The following is a 25,933-nucleotide window of genomic DNA, read 5'->3' on the forward strand; positions in this document are numbered from 1 at the left end:
AGTTTTATTGGTAAATCTTTAGCTTTAAAGCTACAGTGTGTAATTTTCAGCGACATCTAACGTCCAGACTGCAGACCGCAGCAACATGAACATCTCCCCCCCACCGCTTCCCCCCCCCCCAACAGTACGGCGAGCGTTACGGGACAAAATGTCTTCCACGACGTCTGCATCACCTACCTTCTCAAGTGATGAGGTTTGTTTACATAGATAATTTTACAGATAGTATTTCATTAGTCTGTGTAGGGTATAGATTTCAGTACCGTCTCAGTTCATCTCTCTCAACTTGCCGTACTTACTTTCGAGGGTAATGGGCGATCCTGCAATCGCTAGTTTGTTGGCTCTGTGCTGCTGTAGCGCAAATATGTCTGCCTCCATGGCTGCGAGACCCGCTCCTATGTAATTATAAATAACGAATTCTAAGGCAACGCAAATATTAAGGTTAAGAGGCTGAGCTCGTAGATGATGATAAATAACATAGTTATGAATAATATATTACATTTCTGACTGTATATCCCTGTAATTATTACACACTGTAGCTTTAAGAGTTATCCTTATTCCAAAGGGTCACTAGATCTTCTTTCTGACTGAAAATACCGGGTTAACGTGTGCTTTTCAATCTTGTTCGACCCGCTAACAGTCGGCATTTGGTCCCTTTCACGCTGGAAAAAACAGCTGAGTCCAACCCTCTGCTGGCAAGCTGCATGGTCTCTGTGCCCCCGCGGGTGCGTCTCTGGTGACACCATCACGCTGGGTTAGCATTGATGAGGTTACCAGTGTGACAGAAATCAGGAAGGTAAACAATGGAGAGCAACATGTAAGGAAGCCAGGGCGTAGTAAGAGTGGTGAATCCTTCTTACCAGTGCTGCACCATGTTCATCGATTGTAAACAGAGTTGTTTTGGCTTGTTAGATCAGACACGACTGGCGCGGTTTGTTGACGTCCGTATGTTGCATTCAATGGTATGATGTAAATAAACCCGTAAACCCAGCTCTGGTGTTCCCACTGCATGCCGATCAGACCCGAGGAGATTTTAGCGTGGGTCGCTTGCCGAGTCGTTTGACCAGTTTAGACACGCATCAGTGAGCTGTTCCCACGGCCACTAAAGGCTGATCGTTCCCGGGTTTAAACAGGTTTTCCAGCCAGTGGGAAAGGGGTACAAGTTTTACAGCTTTTGAGAAGTTTTTTTTAGTAAGAACTTTGAAAAAAAATATTAATTGGACTTTAAGAGTAACTGAAATGGCTTATAAATATACATATAGTTTATAATACAGTAATATAATAAAAATAAAGGCTTGTAGGTACAAGATGACAAATGTCAAAAGGTTTAAGGGGTTTTATTAGCTGTAAACAGCATTTAAGGCTTTGGCAATAGAGTTAAAATAGAGAATCTGGACTTATAGGCTAATGCAATAACAATATTACCGCTAAGCAGAGCCAAGCCTTTCTGTTTTTTTTTGTTGTGTTTTACCTTTCTGTAGTAACCCAGGTGTTGAAGCTGTCCTTAACCCCATGGGACACAGACTGCAGGTAGGTGTTGTAGTCTTCCTTGTAGCGGCGGATGTTCTTTAGCGTGCTGCTTGGCACCGAGAGCACAGTCATGTTTTTTCCTAGTTTGTCACTGGACACTTTGTTTGTGGCTAGCGGCTGAACCATTAGGTCCTCTGTCGGGTTCTTCTCAAACAGCGTCCTGTGACAAAGAAGACAGATGAACAGGTCCATGAGGGGTTGTTTCATCACCAATTAATAGTGCATACATTTCATCTTCTAAATCTAAACACACAGATTTACTAAATACATACTTTTGCTTTGCCTTGTGGGAAGTTAGAAAAGGTATTGTGAGCAGCTCTGTTCTCTGATCCTTGTTTTGAAATAGCCTATTCTCAGCTGGCCTCTCTTTATAATCCTCTCGGTTTGGACAAATCAGCCCGGCTCTTTGTTCATCCGTTGTGAGCTATATTTAGTGTTGCAGAAGCTCCCAAGCAAACCACTCTTTCCATTGTGCTGAAATCGTCTCATTTTTGACCAGAGGGGCAACAACCAAATATAGCAATGGCAGCACAGTCAACTTTGCTTCCACTCTAACCAGTCAGATGGGCATCAGGGGACAAACATTGCAAGAGAAACATTACCGTACAGTGCAGGCTAACCCATTATTCATAGAGTCATGGTGGCAAATAAAAGGTTCCAACCATCATTCATACATTCTGGTATGAAGCACTGCCTGCAACAACAAGAAGGACCTAATGTGCTGACGGTGAAATTATTACAGATAGCTGGTAGATTACATAAATAATCTAACTTCTTCACTAACCACAGATGGTTAATCCTCAAGAAAAACAGAATATTTTTTATATTTAGAGAATAAAATCCAGCAGAAAAATGCAGAGAAAACAACTGAACCAAAAAGGTGTCCATTGCAATGAATCAAAGCACTTCAATTTAGTCTAATGTTTCTCTAGAAAAGCGTCTGTGTTTGAAGTATCAGACAGCGCTCCAGCAAAGATGATGAGATGATTAGTTCAACAAGGACACACCCAGGGCTGGGTAAGAAAAAATGGATAAATAGGAGTAATCCAAGTCACATTCACAGAAATAGCAGAGAAAAATAGAATCAGAATGATATGATAAAATATTAAACTCCAAATCTACAATTTACTAAGTGATGAGATACCTGTTCAAAGAGGGAAACGGAGATGAAAGGTTTCCAGTATTGCTGAGTGGGGCTTTCATCTATTGATTTGTTTGACCTGCTGACGGAGCAGCCGCCGGTCGGTCCAAATCATTCAGGTTCTGAATCTGGGTTGCTCACCATGGAGACATGCAGTAAATCTTATCTTCCTCTATGCTGAGGAGTAAAAAGATAAAAAATCGCAGGTTGCGTTGTCTCAGGGGCTGCTCAGAGGCATTCGCAAAGACGCAATGAGAAAGGCAGCCAGAGCAAGAATAGAGGCTGTTTTGGAAAAGTAGTCATGAGGGACGAAGTCAACATTAATGAGAGCTGATGGAGGTAAAAAAACAAAAACGATACACAATGTAAACAACTGTTGGCTCTTTGTTGTTGTTTCCCATCAGGATCAACAAGTAACAACAATGAGGAGAACAAAACAGTCTGTATACCTGTGAAAAAAGGAAACTTTATATGAAGTTTTGATTTTCAAATCTAATTTATTTCTTCAAATGTGTCAGAATTCCCATTGCTCAACTCTGCTTTAACCATGTAGAATAAAATCAAAAAGAAAAACAAGCCTGGAAGAGTCTTAGTCATCAAACAATGCAAACACAAACGCCTCCAGTGACAGGCAGAAATCTATAGCTTCATCACAGTCATACGAACACGTTCTTTAAATATGTATGCGTGATACAAAACCCCATGCGCGACTCTGATAACGGCTCTGAAATGCCTCCTTCTGGGTGACAAAATCTGAATTATAAACAATAAACAGGGGCTAAAACAACAAGCATGATGATCTCTTCGCATATTTTTCTGCTCCAAATCCACAGATTAAACCTTAAAAATCACACAACAATGAACACTGACAGCCAACAATGAGAGAGGATTAAATCAACCCAATATCGCTAGAAAAATAAACAACAGTTTTCTGTTTTACCCCAGGAAATGTGGTCCAGAGCTCCTCCAATCAGATGCCGAATGGAAAACAGGAAGTAAGGCTCTTATCAAAGTTATCTCTCCATCCTGTCTTGTCTGGGTTTACTCTCTTCAAAAGGCATTCAGGCACAAAGCTTTAATTAAATGAGCTTTTTGAAGATATCTGAAATATCTGCCCTGTGAAAGCTGAGAAAATGTTAGAGTAGACGCCGAAGGTTCAACACTTAAAAAAGAATAATGAAAAAAAGTTGGAACAAAGCAGCCGAATGTTCCGTCAAAGTAAGATGTGAGATTTGAGAGATCAATCAATCAGAACTTTTCCAATCGAAGCCAGTTTCTGGCTTTGCAGAGCTAACACTAATCTTTACCAGATCTGATTACTCTAGAAAATAATGCTAAAAGAACAGCGTTGAAAATATGTTTCCAGCCTTCCTGCTGTGGGCAGTTGTTAATTATGCATGTTAAGAGCAGAGGCTGCATATCTGAAGACAGCTTGGTTTCAATCTTCAACAGCTTATAGTAGCAATTTTCACACTTTGCACAGCTAGTGTTAGAAAAAAAAAGCAGCTGCCTCTGTGTGCGTTACCAAAAAAATGTAGACACCTATTTCTGCTCAAAGATTGCTGAAAAGATGGCAGCATTTCCACATTTGACATGTTACATGGCAGACATGGAAAACATAAAAGAATAAAACAGAGCTGCGTGGCTCTATTCTGTTTAGCCTTTCTTTCATCTGCTGAAAGTCTCCCCCTCTCTTTCGTGGCCTGATCGATTTTCCACATGTCACAGATAATAAGGTTTACTTTTAGAAGCTTCTCACCTCATCGTGCTTCTTTAAATTCATTGTAGACAGTAAAACAGCTAACTGAATCTTTCTCATTCAGAAACAAATTCGCACAAAAAAGTGTTGCTGTTAACAAAACCTGCTAGCAGTTAGATATTTTGAGTAGAGAGGTCAGTAAGAAATTGGATTTTACAACTAGTCACTGGTAAAACTGGAGAAATTAGGTGATTCTGATCACCAGGACCTTTCTCTGTGCATCTCTTAAAAAATAAAATAAAATAAACAATAAATAAAGTTATTCTACTTTTGTTTATGACCTACTCATGTAATCTATTGTCTGGCACAAACAATGTTTTAAACCATATTTGCTTAGAATAAGTATTCTAAATAAATTTAATCAGCTTCACCTGCATTTTATGTGGCAGATTTTAATGGGATAACCAGACTTAGATTTTGCTGAAATTTACAGACTCTTCTGAATATAATGTTACGGCGCTCCATATTGCGTAACCTGCTTAGTGCTGACAGGTGCTTGCGGTAACTGATGTGACCAGACGTCCTGATCTGTGTGGGACCGTATGTGTGTCACATTATCTATCTATCTATCTATCTATCTATCTATCTATCTATCTATCTATCTATCTATCTATCTATACACAAAGAGAGCAGAGCAGCAGTCATGCCATGCAGCTCCATTGGCTGACCACTCTGCACACAATGCTGTCAAAATAGGGCAGAACAGGTGAAGGGTTTCAATACATATTAATGAATAAAATAAAGTGAAAACTACGTTGAAAGGTTAGGGTTACTGTGCAACAGAGTATAACTGGGAGTTAGTGAAAGGTAATTGTCAGGGAATATTTTATTAAGTTTTGCAAAGTGATTTTTCATTTTAATATGGAGGGAAGTTGGATGTAAACAACACTGAAAGCGAGTCTCACAATAATAGCAGGGCTGAAAATGCCAAGTGTGTCGCATGTTTTTTTTTTTTTTTTAACCTCAGAAGCATAAGAAACATTCATGATCCAGCCAAGAATTTCTATCTTAGAGCTCCAGTTTTATTTAGGGATAACTTTCTGACCCTAAAAGAACAATTAAGCCAGGAATTATGCTTTCTTTATTTAATATGAGGGAAAAGAGCTATTCCCAATAAACATCTGGTCTCTAAATGCCTTAGAAACCAATCTATCAGTAGTTTCCATGGTCTATCTAGGCTCATAGTAGCTACACAGATTTAAGAAAAATTTAGTATCTAGGATTGGATTTAAGAAAGTTTATTAAAGCCATAATCACGCTCTCTTTCATACTTGGTATTAAATATGAGGATTTTTTTCAGAGAAGACTGCAAAGTCAAATTGACCTTTTAGAAATGTCATAAATTGCATAATTAGGCATTTTTAATATTCGTTTGTGACCAATTATATGCTTAGTGGAGTATCATGAATGTTGACATTTGACAATAAAATAAACAAAAACAAATTAGTATTAATTAATATATATTCAAGTCATTTTCTCCAAAGCTGACTGCCCACTTCCAGTTGGGGAAATAATGAACACAGCCTTATAACAGCTCTTACACCAGTTCGCCATTTTACTCTTGAACGTGATGATTAGTCATTGTGAGGGATCCATTCACATAATTCAATCCATTGAGAATTCTTTTTCATGGTAATGTGAACCATCACTGTGCTGCAACCAGTTTTAAAGACATCAAATATGGCAGCCCAGTCTAAGCAACGACAGAGCTAAACTGTTAAATGGGAACATTTAAAGAGGAGCAATGGGTAAAAAATATTTTGCATAATGGGATGTGTGAGTCAGAAGACAGATATGATCTGAATCTTATTATCTGGCCTGTCTTGATGGAAGCACCGTCTGACATTTAGACACATTTACAAGCCCCTAAAGTACTCTGGATAAAGTGACACAGCAAAACTTTGGCTTTTTTTGATGTAATGAAATTCAGACATTTGTTTTTGAAAATGTTCTCTTTATTTTATGAGGCTTAGATAAAATTATAAGGAGCATGGTTAAAAAAAAAAACTTTAAAGAAAGGATGAGTAGGAGAGCATCATTAGCAAACCATTGATTAACCTAAACCAATTTAATGCCACTGAATTAGCTTAGTGGACTAGTGGGTAAAAGACAGATAACCCAATATTAGCCTTTTTTTTTCCTTTTGTTTGCTGAAAAGTTGTGTTTTGTTTAAAATTTGCATAGAAAAAAAACTGAAAAGTTCTTGCAGTACTCAAAATAAAAACAATTAAAAAACTGGAATCTGAAACTTAATTAGGCTTGGCTGGTTATTTGTTGTTGTTTTTTTAAAGCAGCAATGTGACCCAAGTATTAGCTTAATTTAAGTTATATGAAATGATTTTTTTGGGCCTATAGCTATTGATATATATAAATGCTTACATTATAAGTAAAATTAGAGTTGCTGTAGAGATGTCTGAACTACTAAATTTAAACAGTGTATGTGACTATATTGTATAGGTATGAATTTATTTTATTGTTTAGTTCTCCATATATCAGAATGAATTGGACCTATTTTTATCCTGTAGGACCTTAAGATCACATTTTCAATATTCTAAACAACAAAAAAGAATTATCTAATTAATTAAGGCATACATCAATATGACGTGATTATTTTTTTCTATCAACATTTAAAAGTCTTGTTTTCAATCTTTAAATAAAAGCCATCAGATATTGTTACAAATTTAAAATGGCTTATTTTTTCTGTAAACATTAATCTGTAGTATTTCTATTAAAGGTAATTGTACGATAAGCTAATTCTCACCCGTGCCTGGTGGCTTTAGTGCAGCACTAACAAAAAATGTTGCAACTACTTCAGAATAACCTTTTTTCAATACCTAGCTCAGAAAATACATAAATCAGAAAAGGTGGTAAAGTGGCTAGAAGCTCTATTAAATATGAGGGTTTTCACTGATACCTTTTGAAGGTAGCTCTACTTCAATATAATTTTACGCAATAAGTAAAAATAAAATATAGCAAACCGAGGAATTACTGGAATGAGAGGTAAAAAACTATTTGTGAAAAAGGTACTCAAGTACTGAGTAACTAATTACAACTGGTAAATATTTGAAAATAATGTAATCAGACATACAAAAATTTTATAAATATTATAAAATATAATATTATACATTTTATATATAATATAAAATATTTACAAATGTGGGAAAAAAAAAAAATATATATAACATATTTAAAAGACACCACAAATTGGGGCAAAATAAATTCTTTCCTTCACAATTTTTTTCCAATGTAAAATGTATGGATTTTTTTTATTTCAGGGTTTATACAGGAAGGAGGGACTCCAATTTAATGCTTTTTTAATGCTCTTTTAATGCTCTTAGAAATTATTTTAATGGAATCAATAAGTACCCATTACTCTGAGATATATATATATATATATATATATATATATATATATATATATATATATATATATATATATATATTAAAATCAACAGGCTGCATCAATGTCCCAAATTTCTCGTTTTCAGCCACTTATGTTAAAATTTGCATTTTCCCGTTCTCTAGTTTTTTCTGTGCCTCGAGCTTCTGTTCCGAACATATAGCTTTAGGATCAACCTGGAGCAGTTTCACGCAAACACGTGGAATCAGTTAAATCTGATATATATGACAATTTTTTTTAAGCATTTTAAATGCCATGATAATCACATTTAATTAATTTTAATGCCAGTTAAGGCCTTAATTTAAAAAATAATAATTTAATGTCTTCTAAAGATTTTTCATGACCCGCAGAAACCCTGTATTTATTGATGACTTCAATGCTGCACTCCGGTTCATCATAAGGGAGCTCTAGACGGTTAAATAAAGTCAGGAATCTGCTGACCTGTCAAATTTCTCTAAACCAAACTTTACCCTTCTGCAGCCATGGAGGTGAATGGCAATAATTAAAATCTATTGATCTGATAATGATGTGAAGCAATATAGTGTATAGGAGAAGAAAGCAAAGTACCCGCCCTTTTAATAAAATAATAAATTCTCACTAGAAATTCAAATAACACAAAACTGAAAAAGCAATAGTGAATACAAATTCACTAAATTATCATTTACTCAAATTATTTTTTTATTTCTGTTCAATAAAAAACAAACTGTTCCACACACATTAAAGTTCCTTGCTGATGAACAGTGAACCAACAGGTTCAGAAATCTGACTGAACATTTCCTGAACATTACAGAAAACACCTGATTTCAGCGACTGAGTCAAAGTGATGCTCAACAACATTTTAGTTTAGAAGCGCAAACAAGCGTTTTTACTTATTTTATTTATAAATATATATGTATATGTATGTATATATTCAAAATCAATGTCATGATTTCCGTCTTTTTATCATCTTTACCTATTATTACTTTTTCAATTTTAATTTTAATTTATTTAACTGGCAGCTGATTTGTCTTTAATGGAAAGTTGTAAACTTTCAAGCATAACTGTATATCAAATGACAAAAACAATCGGTTTACTGCATCTACACTTTGGAAATGGGCTCAATAAGCTCCCCCAAAGAACCAAAATGTTAAAACAAAGTTTGTTTACAAACCTGAATTTTCATTTTACAAGTAAATTATATACGTGTCCATTTTTTGGACATAAAAGCCTGTTATTTATTCCTCTAAGCTAGTAGCCAGAAATGTTCCTCAAGTAAAAGTTTAGTGCTGTTAAACTACTCCTGAAAGCATGTTTTCTTTAAAAAGGTAATCAAGTAAATATAATGCATTAAATGTACGATTTTCTGTGGAGACATCTATTATTTAAAGATAAAAGTAATAACTGCTACAGCTTTACGAAAATATGATCAAGTTTTAATGTTGGGGCAAAATGTTGTTACAACCCAGGTGATGAAAAATATAATTTTCATTTTAAGAGCAGCTTTAGTAGTGAGGCTCAATAAAAGCTAAAACCTTTTTTTTGGAAACGGTCAAAGGAGACATGTCCGCCATGCAATATCCTAACATGCAATTTGGACCAAGGATGTAGAAGGTGATTTTGTTTCTCATAGTGCCACAGGGATTGCATGGAGTTACAGAGCAAGTGAGCTGGCTCTTCTGAAATCACCACGTCCTTTTGTGAAGAGGCTGCACAGCCAGATAACGCTGGAAACAAATTATATAGATCAAGCACTTGAGTTTCAAGTGGCAAAGGCCTGTTTTGCAAAAAGCATAAATGGTTCGATTGCTTCAAACGTTCTAGAAGAGTCAATATGAGTCACTGCCTCGGTGGATGAGAGCAAAGTTTCCATAGACAGAGCTGAACCTGAGGCACTTCGGAGCAGACGAGGTTTAATCTAGAAAATGCTCACAGCTGAAATCTGTCTGAATTACCTGATGCAACGGGTTTGTCTTTGTCAACGACTTCCACCTCTGCCTCTCTTTTCCCTTTCTTAAAGCTCTTTATCAATTTAAGCAGCTGAGCATCTAAAGCTCCAGGCAGAGGATGGTTTCTGTCTGCCAGAGACAGGAATAGACTCTGCCCTGGGTGTGACACCCACCGAGTAGATTTCGAAGGATAAGTGAGGCCTCCCAGTAGAAATGTGATTGAAGCACACTGGCACAAGATGTGAAAAACCACAATAACTGTGAATCGCTATAAAAACCTTACCGATGCCGTTTTAAACCAGTCCGATCCGATTACAAAGAAGTGACAGAGTTCCTGTACAGTGAGCTGCTATATTAGACTATGAGGGCTCTTCTACTAAAGGTCAAGTGAACTGAAAGAGAACCAAAGCTTTCCAATTAATCTAAATCCTTTGTGTATTTGCATTTGTTAGGACATATTCTAATTTCATTCAAAGGACAAAATTACACTGAATCCATGAAGACTAATTATGGAAGCTAAGCCCTATAATTCTGGCTGAAAACATCTGGGATAAATTTTAATGGGTCAGCTCTTCATATTGGCCTCCAGGTGATATATTCAGCACAGCATCAGTAAAAGATGAAAGAGGAATAAAGAGACTCAGGAAGACTGAGAGAACAACCCACCCTGCCTCAATGGGCTTCTCCAGAAGAATATCAGCTGCAGAAGTCTGTTTCAGCACCGGCCTCGTGAGCCTAATTGGTTGGGGAGAGGCTGGCCTAGATCCTGGAGCCTGAGCCTGGGATCCTGGGGAGGAACACAGGAACGGGAGAAGAAATAGAAAACGCCAGCGTGCGTCAATAGGCAGGGTTGGAGGAAGAGACAGAGGGATAGACAGATGGAGAGAAAAGACAAGCATTCAGTCTGAATGACAAATATTCCCATTCTCATGTCAGCACCAACTCTGTCTCCATCTACAGGAAACATCTGAGTAATTACTTACCGCATCATAGCAGCAGAGATCCAAGAAAAAGAGTTATGCTCCTTTTTAAAAGTTTTTCCAAGCTACCACCTCAAACATCAATGTGTCAAATGAGATTTTTATGTGATCGATCAACACAATGTAGAGCATAATTCTGACCAGGTGAGAAAGTGTGGGGGGGGGGGAGGAGTTTGAGCCTCCAATCTATTGCACAGCTGCAAACAGACATCACCGTTCATCTTAACAGCCCCCTTAGCAAAGGGGGTCATTAATCAGACGAACAGCAAAGAGGGCAGTTTTAAAATTGGATAAGCTGCAAAAATGCATGGCTAAAGTGGAGGGATGTGTTAACAGGACAACCATTAGTCCATATCTGATCTTTGGACATCAGCAGGAAGAGAAAAGCTACGAGAAATTTCCTTTTTATAGTTTGTAGGGAAAATGTTTGCTGGAAAACTAAGTCTGCGCATCACTTAAAAACACCAAGCCCACTGTGTGACATGGAAGCAGCAGCAGTATGCTGTGGGGAGTCACTATTGTTGCTAGAATTAGGAAGGTGAGTAGAACATTTTACAAAGCAAACCTGTCAGATGCAGGGTGGAGGTTTAACTTTTAGCAGCATAATGACCGCACACCCATGGCTGAGTTATTCAGATCAAACCTTCTCCATGAGTAGAATAACAAAGTCAAGACCCAAGACCAATTAAGAATCTAAGGCCAGATTTTAAAAATGCTGTATCTGGTCTGAGTGATCAGTCGATACTTTGTTTAAAAAAAAAAGGGACAAACAATGAAATCCTTCAAATGTATAAAATAAGTAGCTACCCAGAAGGACTTGTTGCAGCTAATACAGTGAAATTAGGTTTAAATTGTTGATTCAAGGGGAGTTGAACACAATCGGTCTGCGCCAGGTGACGTCAATGTTTACCTCGGGCGCGGTGCATCGTGGGAAAACCACCATAATAGGTGGAAAGTCGAGATAACCCACACGCGGCTGTTCTTTCGGCACAATTATTTACCAGAAATGACACGATCGTGTTGTGTGAGAGGCTGCCAGTCCCGGTGTCGTGCCAAGGTAGTTATCCCTTCGAAAATTTGTATCCCCTCGTCGGGAGCGCGCACGGAGTAGGAAGAACAACCCGAGTTAACTCCGCTTCAATTCCAACGTGCAGAACTTGAAATTTGAAAGGTTTTACGTGTATGAAAGTTGAGCTTTACTGTTTTATTCTTTACTTCACATGTTATAGCAGAATATCGCCAGTGATATTGATCTAAAACTAATAATAAACACAAACGTTTGCTTGAAAGCTGGTCGCTGACAGCAGTGTCTACTCCTCCCTCTGAAAGCAATCAGATCCTTGTTCTTTTCCACAGGTTCATTAAAAAAATCTCTCATTGTTTCACAGTGTCCAAATGTTCTCATCCCATTGAAAACTGTTGTAAACCATATACTTGTAATAAAAATGAAATAGAAAATGGAGTGCACGTGTAATCATGAAAGACTATATGCAGAAGGAAAATTATTGTTTCCTGGTTGAAATTTAGTACTTAAATCTATATCTGTGTTTATAGTAACGTACAATTTATCTATGTTGTACTATCCTTTATAAACAGTTTGTCTTCTAACATCAGCCCTTTTATTTCATCCCATATTGCCAGAACTGGCAATATGGGATGAAATAAAACCTGCTGTAATCTGTTCCCCCTGTCTAAATCAGGCAAAACAAAAAGGCCCCAGCTTTTTCATTTTTGGCTTTTAAACATCTTTTATAATGACAACTAACTCCTGAAACTTTGGAGTTGATTGACCTTTATTTCTTAAAGTTATAAGGGGGGAACAAATTATAGCAGACCACCTGCTATAATCTGTTCCCCCTGTCTAAATCAGGCAAAAAAGGCCCCAGCTTTTTCATTTTTGGCTTAAAAATATCTTTTATGACGACAACTAACTCCTGAAACTTTGGATGTAATTGACCTTTATTTCTTAAAGTTATAAGGGGGGAACAAATTATAGCAGGCCACCTGCTATAATCTGTTCCCCCTGTCTAAATCAGGCAAAAAAGGTCCCAGCTTTTTCATTTTTGGCTTATAAGCATCTTTTATGATGACAACTAACTCCTGAAACTTTGGAGTTGATTCATTTTTGGCTTATAAGCATCTTTTATGATGCAAAAAATGAAAAAGCTGGGACCTTTTTGGCCTGATTTAGACAGGGGGGAACAGATTACAGCAGGTGGCCTGCTATAATTTGTTCCCCCCTTATAACTTTAAGAAATAAAGGTCCATCACATCAAAAGTTTCAGGAATAAATTGTCATCATAAAAGATGCTTATAAGCCAAAAATGAAAAAGATGGGGCCTTTTTTGTCTGATTTAGACAGGGGGAACAGATTACAGCAGGTTTTATTTTATCCCATATTGCCAATTGTGGCAAAATGGGATGAAATAAAACGGCTGATGTTAGAACACAAACTGTTTATTAAGGATAGTACAACATAGATAAATTGTACGTTACTATAAACACAAATATAGATTTAAGTACTAAATTTCAACCAGGAAAAAATTATTTCCTTCTGCATATAGTCTTTAATGATTACACGTGCACTCCATTTTCTATTTCATTTTTATTACAAGTATATGGTTTACAACAGTTTTCAATGGGATGAGAACATTTGGACACTGTGAAACAATGAGAGATATTTTTTTAATGAACGTATGGAAAAGAACAAGGATCTGTTTGCTTTCAGAGGGAGGAGTAGACACTGCTGTCAGCGACCAGCTTTCAAGCAAACGTTTGTGTTTTATAATCAGTTTTAAATCAATATCACTGGCGATATTCTGCTACAACACGTGAAGTAAAGAATAAAACAGTAAAGCTCAAATTTCATACACGTAAAACCTTTCAAATTTCAAGTTCTGCACGTTGGAATTTAGGCGGAGTTAAGTCGGGTTGTTCTTCCTACTCCGTGCGCGCTCCCGACGAGGGGATACAAATTTTCGCAGGGATAACTACCTTGGCACGACACCGGTACGGTAATTTCGCATTCTGCTTACTTTTTTCCATATAGTCAGAGAAACAAACTCAATCCTTTAGTCCTTCGTTTAGCTATGCTGCGGTTGTTTACACTACGCCTTTTCCACCAAAAATGGCGTCTTAGCAACAAACGTCACGTGACTGGCGGAGACCGATTAGCAAGTAATACCCATCAGGTTTTTACTTGGTCAGAACTTTACACCTGCAAAAATGGTAAAGACATTCCCTAAAAGACTAAGAATGAAATACAGCCTTCAAATATTTGTAAAAAAAATAAAAAATAAATAAAAAGTTAGGAAACCCTTGATTCGTTACATGAAATTTTCTAAGCTTATCGCATAATAGCCCAATAAAGTAGACAGAGTCTTGTGATGTTAACATGACAAAATGTAAACAGAAAGGTAAGGGGATGTCCATCCTTTAGCAAAAAACTGACTCTACAAACAGGAAACTGACCCTAAAACACAGGATTGCTTTTGTTGGGTCACTTTTATTTATTTATTTTTTTTTACCTGCCGTCCTTGAGCGGTCCCAGTAAAGAGTGTCTGAATAGGCGATGGAGGCGACCCGTCTCCTCACTTCTTCCTCGTCCCTCTGACCAAACAAATACAAAACACTTACAGTGCTGAATTTAAAGGAGAAGCATCACTATCAGAGATGAACCAATCCAACACCTGGGTCGGATATCGGCGCAGATATTGACTAATTAGCTGGATCTAACATCAGATATCGCAGATCGAATCCGGTGCACTTCACATGGAACAGTTATTTCTTTCTTTTTGCTGCTCATTCAGTGTTCATTTTTTAACGTTTATTACCAATGTTTATGTCGAGGCTAATGTCTTCACTCACATGGCGAGATATGAGGTTTATTGGTTCAACAGTTGAATAGGATTGGTATCAGATATCGGCTGATACTTTCATTCCATCTGATCGGAAAAAACTGTATTGGTGCACCTCTAACCAATATCATGATAACAAGATTCCTATGGAATGTTAGAAACTCAGGAAATCCAAAATATTCTGTCAATTTTGGGTTCATTTACAGATTTACTTGCATCTTCTCTTTGTTAATATTATAATTTAACAAAAAAACTAATAATAAAACAGGTTTCAACAGATTTTACTAGAAATTCTCTTAAAATAAAAGAGGGTGTAGAGGCTCTGGGTGGTAAATCATTAAGCAGCAGCAGACCACAACTGTCATAACAGCTTACTATAAATAACAAGTCGATAACAGCTACCCTTTCAGGTTGACCTTTTTATGGGTTTTCCTCTGCAGGGTAACTCTCACCTGTATCTCCTCCATACGAAGCAGCATGCTCTCCAGGGTAGGGGCCTGCTGCCCAAACCCGGCTTTGTCGTCCAACCGCCTGCCTGTTCCTGCCGCCCACGAATCACTCGAAGAGTCCTCCAACAAATCTGACACAGACTCACCAAGCCACCCACAATCCCCCACTGCCTATAAAGAACAGTACAGATGATAAATTAAAAAGAAAACTTATCATATGAGCAAAAATATTACCATCAGTGACAGTTTTTCCAGCTCTTTTGATTATTCTTTGTCGTCATATGGATTAAAAACTTTGTACAAACTCAAAGTCCCTCTCACCCTCTCAGCAGTAACTTCTGGGAGCTGAATCTTCCTCAGTTTGTCAGGCCTGTTCCTGGCAGCGCCTTCCTGCTAAAGTACATAACCAAAGTAAAGAGAACCATAACATACAGGAAGGAAAAATTATAAAATGTCAGTTTGATTAACTCCTACTGAAAGAAATTAACAACTATAATAGAATGATGGGTAATTTTTGGCACCACATGGGTAACAGGTAAGTCTCTCCACCTGTATTCTATTAGAAGGTCCTTGACTCTTCTCTCTGACTCCCTGTTCAGCTTCCTCAGCCCACTGATTCTGAAAAGCAACTTCAGACCTGTGAACCAAAACACGCCTACGTTACAAGCTGTTCTGCAATGTATGAATTACATTAGTTTTAACCAAAAGGAAGAGTTAGATTCTCTGGAAAACAACAACAACAATGAAACAGGAGATGGAGGAATTAGACTAGTGGATCAAACAAATCCAGCATATTTATCTTTGATTCTACATTAGATATTTCCAATCAGTCTCTAATCAGAAGTATTTGTTTTTGTGGATCAAAATGCCCTTTTAGTAGGATAAAAGCTCCTAAATGAATCAGCAATCAAAAATCATTTTTGTACTGCTTGTAGATTCAAACAGAATAGAATAGAATACAAAAAAAACTTTATTGTCCCACAATATTTATTGTCCCACAATAAAGGGATGTGGGACAGTATTCTGGAAATAAAGCAGAGGAATGATGAATGACAGGCATACCTCAAAAGGTAGAGCATGTTTTAATGAATCTTAAAGCATGGGCCTCCATTTAAACAGCTTTTAGGTTTATATCTTTGTGTTCACTCAGGCAATAAGTGCTAAACTAAGATGCTACAGATAGATTTACATGTATCCTCCCAAGGGATCACTAACCTCCAGAATACATAAAGTAGAATAAAAAAGGGTTTGTGAATTAAGTTGGAAAAAGGAAGCATGACTCTGCACAATCACATTTATTCTGTTGGACAAAGTGCTGACTGCATCTAATCCTCAGCTCACATTGTTTTTATAGCTAAACTCCCCCAGTGACTAATTAGGGAACCTTTCTTGGTCAACAAGCTTTAAAATGGGGTGTATAGGAAAATGTGCTTCCCCTTGTATTTACCACATGGACAGCTTGCTTTCATTTAAGATCTTTTGTCTGGGGATGCTTTTTCCGATGGCATAATTCCCAACGTAGCTGAACATATAATTGTGATGATTAGTTCTCTGAGGTTTTCTGGCTGATTACTGTGTGGATTACTGCAACGGACTGGCACTGACACAACGATTTAGCAGCAAGATTGGTCCCAAGCCATGAGAGATAATTGTTTTGTTTTAATTAATATAATAGGGACTTCTTATTGTCTCTTTCTGTTATATTTACAGTTTTTGTCAAGCTATTCCTCATTTTCCTTCCATTTTACACCAACGTCGCCCTTTGTGTTGGTCTGTCACATTAAATCTTAATAACATACCATAGAGTTTGAGGCTGTAATGTAACAAGGTAAACAGTAATTGGGGTATAAACTTTTTTTTTTTTTCAGTGTCCTGTCTGGCAATGTGGCAATAAGAATAATTGTGTTGATGCCAAAAAGAGCCCAACAGATTTTACTTTCACAAGTGTAGCAGTGTGGCAATTGCCATATTGCTCCACTTGTTTCATGCATATAAATTGCTTTATTATAATTATGCAGGGAGTTTTACAGTTTATACGGACACTGCAATGTAAATAGAGCAGAAAAACAGAAGAAGAAAGGGGAAAAAGAAAATAAAAGAGAAAAGATAAACGTTTTAAGTCACTGTAAGTCAGTAACTTACCTCAGTCTGTGCTTGGGTGTGGCTTCTTCTCCACTGCGACGAGTCACTCCCTGCATGGTCATCTTCTCCTGATAAGCTCTCCTATAAAAAGCCAGCACTTTTTACATGAAGCTAAACAGAGGCTTGATTGTGCCTTTCACACGAATAACTTCTAATCCCTGTCCCTAAAACCAGGCTGCTAGCTACTGATTAATAGGGAACCACAATTGTAGTAATTAAAAGTTGATTAAAAGGAGGGCATATGTGCAACACTCAATCAGTGCAACGCTTAAAAGCTGTGAAAATAGGACGACTTTCCAATCAATCAAAAAGAGGAATGGCCTGAGTCGTGCAAAGATCTAGATTTTTTTTTTTTGTTGGAAAGAAATAATTTTGAATAATAATTGGAGTGTTGCCTGTGGCTCTCAGCAAGTGGGGTCTGGCATGAAGGTTAGAAATGACTCAGTGAATACAGAGTAAGGGCTCATTAAAATTCATTTCCACTCGATTTCATCCACATGCATTTTTCTCTTTTGCAGAGTCAGATCGTTTATTGAATGAAGATGAAATTAGTGGAAAAAAAACATGAATCAGAGAAATTCATTTTGAAATTAATTGCAAAAAAAAAAAAATAAGGAAATAATGTTTCCTACCTTATTGCTTCATTGTGAGCCGCTTTCATCTTTGGAGAACTCTGTTTTCGTTCTGCCTCCAGCTGACCTTCTGCCTGCTGCTCTCCTGGGGGGCTCGCTGAGGGCTTGATAGGAGAGAAGAGGCAGCGAGGCTCGGGTCTTCCCCTCTGAGGGACTCTATAGAGACATCAGAACTCAGTTAAAGATACAAGTGAAAAAAAAAGAAGAAAAATAAGGCAACCAACCAAAATCCTGGGTTCGTATGTGTTTCTATTTAAATAATGTGAAGCATTTCCTTTCGAAGACCTGTGAGTTACCCGATTTGGATATTTGTCCAATTAAGGTAACAAAACAGGAGCCGATGCAGTAGACCACACTAAGGCCAAACATGATATTATCATTGTTTTTATGGGCACCTTAAATAATACATAGTGTTGCTTTATTATTTTATGAGTACAAGCTTTTTTCCCCCACAGTAGGATCTTTATTTTTTTCTACACATGCATGTCCTCCAGCAGTCAGGACACCTGAAGAATCACATCAGACAGACCCTCACCCCTTCCAGAGTCCTTGTCCCTAGTATATTAGGTCAGTGTGTAATTTTTATGCTTCCAAATCTTTACTTTCAGAAGTACACAAGGGTAGCTGAGGGCTGCAAACACCATGCAATAGCATTAATTCACAGCCAATTCAAAAAGCCATGCAAACACAAACATGAAATGAACACACAAAAACAAAGGAGAAAAAAGTCTGTAAACACAGAAAATAGATGGCAGCAAAGTAGAAATATTCTGCAGACAGGAAACCAGTCGCAAACATATAGAGAATACTCAAAACATGCAAAAGGAAAATGCTGCAAGTAGCAAAGACAACTGCAAGATAAAAAAAGGAAAAGCTGCGAATTAGCTTGCATACCAGAAGTGTTCCAAATACTAGGAGATGATCGCCATCTCACATGAACCAAAACAAAGACATTACTACGAATTAATGACTCTGGACCAGACCCTTAACGAAAAAAAGCGGGGTGGCGCCCAGAGGACAGAGGGGAGAAAGAGAAGGTAAGATTTCAATGAATCTCTTTTAAACATTAAGTATCGCTGAGCATCCCGTTTATGCCTTAAAGCCAGGCGTACACTGTATAATATTTTGCCCTTTTCAGGCCAATTTTCCAGTCGTGCGAGAATTCTTCAGCCTGATCGTGCATCGTGTAGTGGACAGGGGGTAGCGAGGGGCAATCAGCCTCTCACGACCACCTCCAATCAGGAATCGTGACGTCGGGAGAAAATCAAACTTGTATGAAATTCAGTCGGCCATTGTGGGCAAATTTCTTAGTGCGCATGCGCAAACAAGGATTTTTCTTCTTCTTCCTTACAGAAGAAAACCCAAAAGCATGGCGGGGTGCGAGTATAATGGATTTCTTTCTGTAAAATTGACAGATCGTAGTAGCCACGTTTGCTTAGCCATGTCTTTGTCAAAATATGTTGTTACATTTTCTTTTTAGGGCTTTCAGCACATAAAATTGAACCTATGCCAGGGCAGCGTGTTTCTTTCTAGTGAGCTTCAAATTCCTCTTCTACTAGTTTGGCTTCCGGATAGACGTGTGCGACTAGCGCCATCTCACTGCGGAGCCGAGTCCGACATGGTTTTTAGACCTGCAGTGTGAGCAGGTAGATTGCACCAGAGCGTCAGGTCAGTGTGAGAACATTCAATGTGAGCTGTAAACATTTAAACCCTGCGGTTTCTTCCCACACTGTGAGCTGTAGCTGCGTGCAATGGTTGAAAATATCGCACAGTGTATGCCTGGCTTTACTCAGAGTCTGGTTTCAGATGAATTGATGACTTTCTCCTCCTACTAGTCTGGAGTTCTGCTATTAACCCGATATAGTTTGCAGCTTTCCTTTACTTACAGTAGTTTTTGCTACTTGCAGCCTTAATACTTTGCAGCAGTTTTCTGTTAGCATCATTTATGTATTTGCAAAGAGTTTTGTGTTTGCAGGTCGTTTCTACTTTGCTACTGTTCATTTTCTCTGATTGCAGCTTTTCTTCCTCTACATTTTTTCTTTGAATGCATTTTGTTTTGCCTGTGTATTATCCCAATTCTCAGTTGTGTTTGTAAGTGTCATTTTGGTGGGGCTTTTTGAATTTGTTGTAACATTATTTACATGCATACATTTTCCATCTCGACCACCGTAGACAAAAAATATAACAAAGATTTAATTTTACTGTGTTTGTCTTCACAGCAAATGTCCATGCATACAGCTCGTAGCCAACTTCAATATAGCAGAGTTATTTTTAGTGAAAGTGAGAGGGCTATAAAGACAAAAGGCTGACCGCTGCTGAGGAGGAGAGTGGGGTGATGTTGGCATCCAGGGCACAGATTTCTCCTTCTGAGGCATCTGATTCACTCTGAGCTGTGAGGAAACTGTAGGCTGCTGGAAACCAGCCTCTTGCATCTGATTAGGCTGAGAAACAATTGCAATGAAATCAATAAATCATTTAAGTTTAAATATATTTTCAAACATGTATGTTCTGAGTTGCAATCATTAGCCAAATAAATGCATCACCTTTGTTTTGCCAGCTTTTTTCCTCTCTGCATGCCTCCTTCTCTGATACTTGGTGTTGGGCTGGGATTGTCTAAGAGGCTGTTTGAGCTCCCTCTGCTGGATGATGCTCTGCAGACCGACTGTCAGCAGTTCTCTTTTGTTTAGAGGCTGGTTAGGAACTATTTTTGGCCTTTGCAAGGCAAAACTTCGACCTACACACACAAACAGACAATATAAACTTTCATTTTTTTTCTGGTCTGGAATGATATGAATATCAGTTAATCAACAATATCAGAATGGTTAAGAGTTAAGAAGAAGCTTACTATATAAGGGACTAAAAGAAAAGTGTTTAAAGCCATGTGGAAATAAAACTGACATTTTGGAGGTTGCAGTGCAGCAAAAAGATGAAAAGATTCAATATAATCCTCCCTCCCTGCTGTGGATGCTAATAAAGCTCATTGTGGGTGTTTATGTCATCTCTTACAGAGGATAGTCCTCAGCTCAATAAAAGCCAGCAGGGGTTAACTGCTCATAAGACTAAGCAGCATGGGGCCAAAGGCCATAGTTCTGCTCCGAGTTGCTGTTTTCGATCTCTAATTCGTGGCTTCTCTTCAATTTCCAACCTGGGCGCAGCCATTTAAACACAGAGGGAGGCCAAACACAATCTCTAAACAAAAAAAAAAACCTTTGGTGACACAGGGGACAACCTGTGCTTAATGCCCACTTTGCTTTAACTCTTTAACAAGCTGAAACCTGCACAAAGCTCATTATAGGTAGAACCCTAAAACTAAGTAAACGATTTTAACACAGCTGCACTTACTAGATGTGGAAAATGACAATACGGTTTTATTTACATCTTAACTGCATCACTAGCATTGAATACAAGCTTTAAAATGTCCTGGAAGGAAAAAGAAAAAACCTTGTGTTAACTACACACACCTCCTCTAGGATTTGGTGGTTTGCGATGGCCTTGAGCTGTGAACACGCTGAGACTCTTGGGCCCACTAGTGGGAGACGTGCTGCGATGAGGAGACTTCCTGGGTGGAGGATGGGCCCTGGCCTGCATCTTCTCAAGCATATCATGTTTACTGAGGGCTGAATCTAAAATCTAAAAGGAATTGAGAGATATATGAATACTGAGATCACAATAAATAAGGCAAAATAAAACAAAAATAACTGAAAAAAATACTATAATAGATTGGCTTTTTGCTTAATTAAATCAAACCTCAGCTATAATTAAGGTAGCTATCCAAAAAAATGTTTTTCTTTACAATTTTTAACAACTAACTAGGCTATTCTAGAGCCGGTAAACAGCAGCAAACTCTTTAAGACTCGACTGCAATCACCTTTATAGGTCATAGAAGTCCACATGTGATTCCTTTATGCTTACAAACATAACTGTACTATCATTATAAATACAGCAGGCCCTGGTCAGGGTCGAGTGGAGGGAATATCGATCCAAAGCAAAAGGAGCCTCTAGCTCTTTGATAAAGTATTTGGATGCAGTTTAGCATAAATTATTGGTCGTTCCCAAATAATTAAACTGATACACACAAAGTAAGGTTTATCACAATGTGACTTTAAAATAGGAAAGTGGAAAAAAAGGATTTAGTGGCAATAATTTTTTCTTTCTTATTCCATCCATTCAAACTCTGCATACCATCAATATATTTGGCGAACTGAACGGACTTTCACTGCCTTTTATGCAAACATCAAATAAAGATTTTAATGATCAAGCTGCTAAAGTTCAAAGAGCTGCAGGGACACCTCAGAGATAAGAAAACATGAAACTTTCTTCTCAGTTCATTAAAATCAACAAAGTGATTCCGATATTCACCATATATCGCAATTGAACATTTGAATATTGGCTTGTCATTCATTTATTAAATTCAAGGACTCAGAAGCAAATTCAGTCACACCCTGACTGCCCTAAGCTATTGTGCAGTTCCACATATTGGAGAGTTAAAATGGGCCTAAAATGTCACAACCTGTAGATAATGGACAAATAACGGCTGGATTATATATTCGCTTTACAAAGTATTTTTTGTTGTTAGGACCTCAGCAATTAATTCAAATAAATTTTCCATCATTGCATCTAATCTAAGTTCATTTGGTTAATTTGCTGATTTAGAAAATGAGATAAAAGCAGTAAAACCTTTTTAGAAAAAGCAGTGACAGAATCATGGACCCTTTTTCATGAAAAATAAATTTTATTATAAGTCAGACTTTCCCACCTCTAGTTTCTGCAGGATATCCAGTGCAGTCTCAGGGACATCTGAACCTTGGTCCACTTCAACCTTAGCGGAGCACAAAGATAGCTGGCGGATCAGCTGGCCCAGTTCCTTATAATGAGGGGGTACCTTGGTCTGAGCCTGATCTGAAAGCTGGTGGATGACGACCTGTAAGGCCCTGAGAGCGCCACGGTGGGCTGCTGCCAGCCTGTTAATTGCAACAGACTGAAACAAGAAGAGGACAGTTACAGAGTTCCATTATCAGCAAACAGGGTGAAACCTAAAACCATTCTGTCTGAATAAAACTAATTAAACTTGAAAGCACGGATTCCAGAGTTTTCAGACACTTTTTATACATAACTGTTACATTAGTGATATTAAATTCTAGACTCCTTTAGGCATCATTGCTATCAGTCATTCAGTAGTTAGACATTGCAACTTCCTCCAGCTAAGAACATACCTTTTTTGCATCCCACATTTTTTCTCTTCTGAGTTTTTCAATGTCGTCTTGTATCTCTTTTACCTGAAAAACAAAAAAATTATATATCATATATACATATCATAGATATATACATATCATACAATGCTTATTCATCTGTGAAATATTTGTACCTAACACATAAATACCTGTCGCTGAAGGACGTAGATGGTACGTGCCGAGTTGGCTGCCTGTTTCTGTCTGCGAATCTCCCATTTGTTTTGCTCTTCAGGTTCCAAAGACTCCTCCGGTTTTTCACCTGCAGATAGAACTGATCATTATCAATGCACAAGTACAGTATAAGAAGGTGACTATTAAATAATTTGAAATATCTTTGAGGTCTGACCAGCCAATGGTGATTTTGACTGATTCAGACTTCTTGAAGGGACCATAACAAAATAGGCCCTGGAAGTCCTTTGATAAACGTAGAGATTTTTTATAAGGAAAAAAAAAATTTGACCCCATGATCTCAGATCTTTAATAGAACCAAAATGCCGGTTGAGAGTTTAACAGACTGAAAATTGTGATATGTATAATTCTGGTAAATGGAATCAAAACCAACTAGTTACTGTAGTTATTTGTTAGTTATCCTTTCCTGCTTTCAAGGGAAAAGTAGCCAATTACAAGCATTGGGTTTGTTTTTTATGGCTAATTCAGGCCATTTTAAAACTAGAACTGTATTTTAAAAAGTAAGAACTGACATTAACAACCTGTCCATGGCATGTCAAGGGTGAGAAGATGTCTATAAGAGTTACCTCGATGAGCGAGCTCCTCCACTTTCCGTATACACGTTTCCAGCTCATTGTGCAGTTTGAGGATTTCACTGCTTAAGTGTCCTTGTTTCCCTGCTTCCAACTGCCTTAGACCGGGGTCTCTAGTTGGAGGAGACTGCCCAACACGAGCCATGACAGATGTAGCTTTTTTCTTGGATGTCTGCTGTTTAACATCAGTTTGAGCCTTTTTCTCCTTTAATTGTGTCCTGCCTGGAGTTGCTATTATCTCCTGCAGAGGAAACGAAATAGTTCTTTTAGTTTGTTGTATGGACAAGAAAGAAAACTTTAGACTAAAGACTCAAAAAAAGAACAATCTTTAGAAACAGTTGGATGCAAATCTGTTACCATCGATCTGTTTACCTGAAGCAGCTCCACATCACTAGTTTCAAAGACAGAAGACTCCTGCAAAGGTTTCCTTGAAGTCTTTGCTAGTGACTCAAGGTGCCTTCGTCTTAGATCTCGCTTGGCCAGTTTAACAGCAGCCTGAAGCCTCTCCTCAGAGAGCACAGAGAAGCTGCAAGAGTGTTTAAGGCTGCCCGCACTTTCACGCATCTCTGAACATGGAAGCAGTCTCTCTATCACAATGGGAGCTGGGGGGCCGACACGAGTAGCACGGTTGATAGCGCTCAGAGGAATGGCTTCATTGAACAACAACTGTCAAAGAAATTAAAACCCCAAAATGTTATCAGATTAATTTCTATCATTATCTATTGTCCTGCAGTCCGTAAAAAAAAGTGAGGTCCTTTTCTGTTTTTTTTTTTCTAAAGATCAAATACAGGATGGCATTTTTACACAAACAGCATTTGAAGCTTTTGCTTAAATAAAAGTAAATGACACATTTTCTTGGATAAAAATTATGTAAAAAAAATCTATTCCATAAAGTGCTTTTTTAGTTATATAGTTTGGAAAGATCTTTAAAAAAAAAGAAAACTTTGATATTTAGATCAATTTTATTTAATCTATAAAGAAACATCTATATATACATATTCACACTTTAACATTGAATGACTAATCTTTTGTATAAAAAATCCCTCTAGTCTGCAAATGTAAATAGTCTACATTCTATATGCATAAACATTTATGAACAGTTACACATTTATTTGGATCTGAGTGTGTCTTCCTGAGAGGTCTCTACTTCTTACTTTCTGTTTCTATATTTTACGTATGGGTTAATCTAGATGACCTAGATCTAGATACCTGTTTGTCACGTTGCTGCTGCTACAATTTCCCCTGATTTACGTAATTTATTTTAATTTCTATTTCCCATCATCCCCCCTTTGCCAATTTAAGTGTTCCTTAAATGTCTTCAAATGTAACTATCTGTTTAGAATGCTAATTTATTACAGTAATTTAATTGAAATTATACTTATTTCCCAAAATTTTCCCCATATATATATATATATATATATATATATATATATATATATATATATATATATATATATATATATATATATACTAAATAAAATCACGTATTTACAAGAGAGGATATTTAATCATTTAAGAATATTTAGAATTTAATGGTTAAAGAACTAACTGATTAGCATTAGGTGAAATAAGACGGCTGAGCTAAACATTTTGGAAAATAAAACCTTTGTTTACCTTTGTTTGGGATGTCCTAGTTGCTGAATATTGGTCGTTTACGTTCCGTGTTGATCCTTTAGTGACCCAATTTCTTCCCTGGTTTTGAAGTCCCAGCGAACCAATAGTTCCATTTGACAAGGACTCTGCAGTCATTGCAGTGAAAGAAACAATAAAAGTAATGGGGAAAAAAATGTAAACAAAATTAAACCCTTATGCTAATCGATGTTAGCATGAGAAAGCTAACGCATATTTTAATCTATTATCTATTTATATTAAGTAAACCCCAAAACTAGTGATTCAGACATTTCTCCATCGTTCTTGACAATTAAATCTAGTTTTGAATTAGGGAATATATTCTCGATTACAGTTACGAACTAAATTATACATCCTGCATAATGTTTTTAATCCCAATCTGATCCTGACAACGGTTTGAAACGACGGCGCCATGACAACAACAGGCGGAAGTAGTTTTTCATTGGACGCTTTAAAAGCGCCACCCAACCCGGAAGTAGTATTTCAAGTCCACACTCCTT

At 37.4% G+C, this 25,933-nt stretch overlaps 1 protein-coding gene across 2 annotated transcripts in view; it reads right to left on the bottom strand.

Moving 5' to 3' along the window:
* The window catches only part of kiaa0753 (KIAA0753 ortholog), a 31,677-nt gene extending 5,830 nt beyond the window's left edge, over positions 1-25,847 (bottom strand). The window contains exons 1-17 of one of the 2 annotated variants that reach the window (XM_038303454.1): positions 25,419-25,847; positions 24,177-24,470; positions 23,799-24,045; positions 23,193-23,302; positions 23,026-23,088; positions 22,569-22,790; positions 21,274-21,442; positions 20,356-20,546; positions 20,123-20,253; positions 17,813-17,968; positions 17,181-17,261; positions 15,588-15,675; positions 15,360-15,428; positions 15,042-15,209; positions 14,260-14,341; positions 10,419-10,539; positions 1,469-1,687 (exon numbers count right to left, since the gene is read on the bottom strand). In XM_038303454.1, the coding sequence (XP_038159382.1) occupies positions 1,469-1,687; positions 10,419-10,539; positions 14,260-14,341; positions 15,042-15,209; positions 15,360-15,428; positions 15,588-15,675; positions 17,181-17,261; positions 17,813-17,968; positions 20,123-20,253; positions 20,356-20,546; positions 21,274-21,442; positions 22,569-22,790; positions 23,026-23,088; positions 23,193-23,302; positions 23,799-24,045; positions 24,177-24,470; positions 25,419-25,553 (2,546 nt within the window). In that variant the 5' untranslated portion in view covers positions 25,554-25,847. Of the gene's footprint in view, positions 1-1,468; positions 1,688-10,418; positions 10,540-14,259; positions 14,342-15,041; positions 15,210-15,359; positions 15,432-15,587; positions 15,676-17,180; positions 17,262-17,812; positions 17,969-20,122; positions 20,254-20,355; positions 20,547-21,273; positions 21,443-22,568; positions 22,791-23,025; positions 23,089-23,192; positions 23,303-23,798; positions 24,046-24,176; positions 24,471-25,418 lie in introns of both variants that reach the window. The other variant, XM_038303453.1, reaches the window with a different exon arrangement.
* Between the last annotated feature and the right edge of the window lie 86 nt (positions 25,848-25,933).

Source organism: Cyprinodon tularosa, unplaced genomic scaffold, assembly GCF_016077235.1.
Source record: "Cyprinodon tularosa strain WSP-4 unplaced genomic scaffold, ASM1607723v1 ctg51, whole genome shotgun sequence".
Taxonomy (NCBI): Eukaryota; Metazoa; Chordata; class Actinopteri; order Cyprinodontiformes; family Cyprinodontidae; genus Cyprinodon; species Cyprinodon tularosa.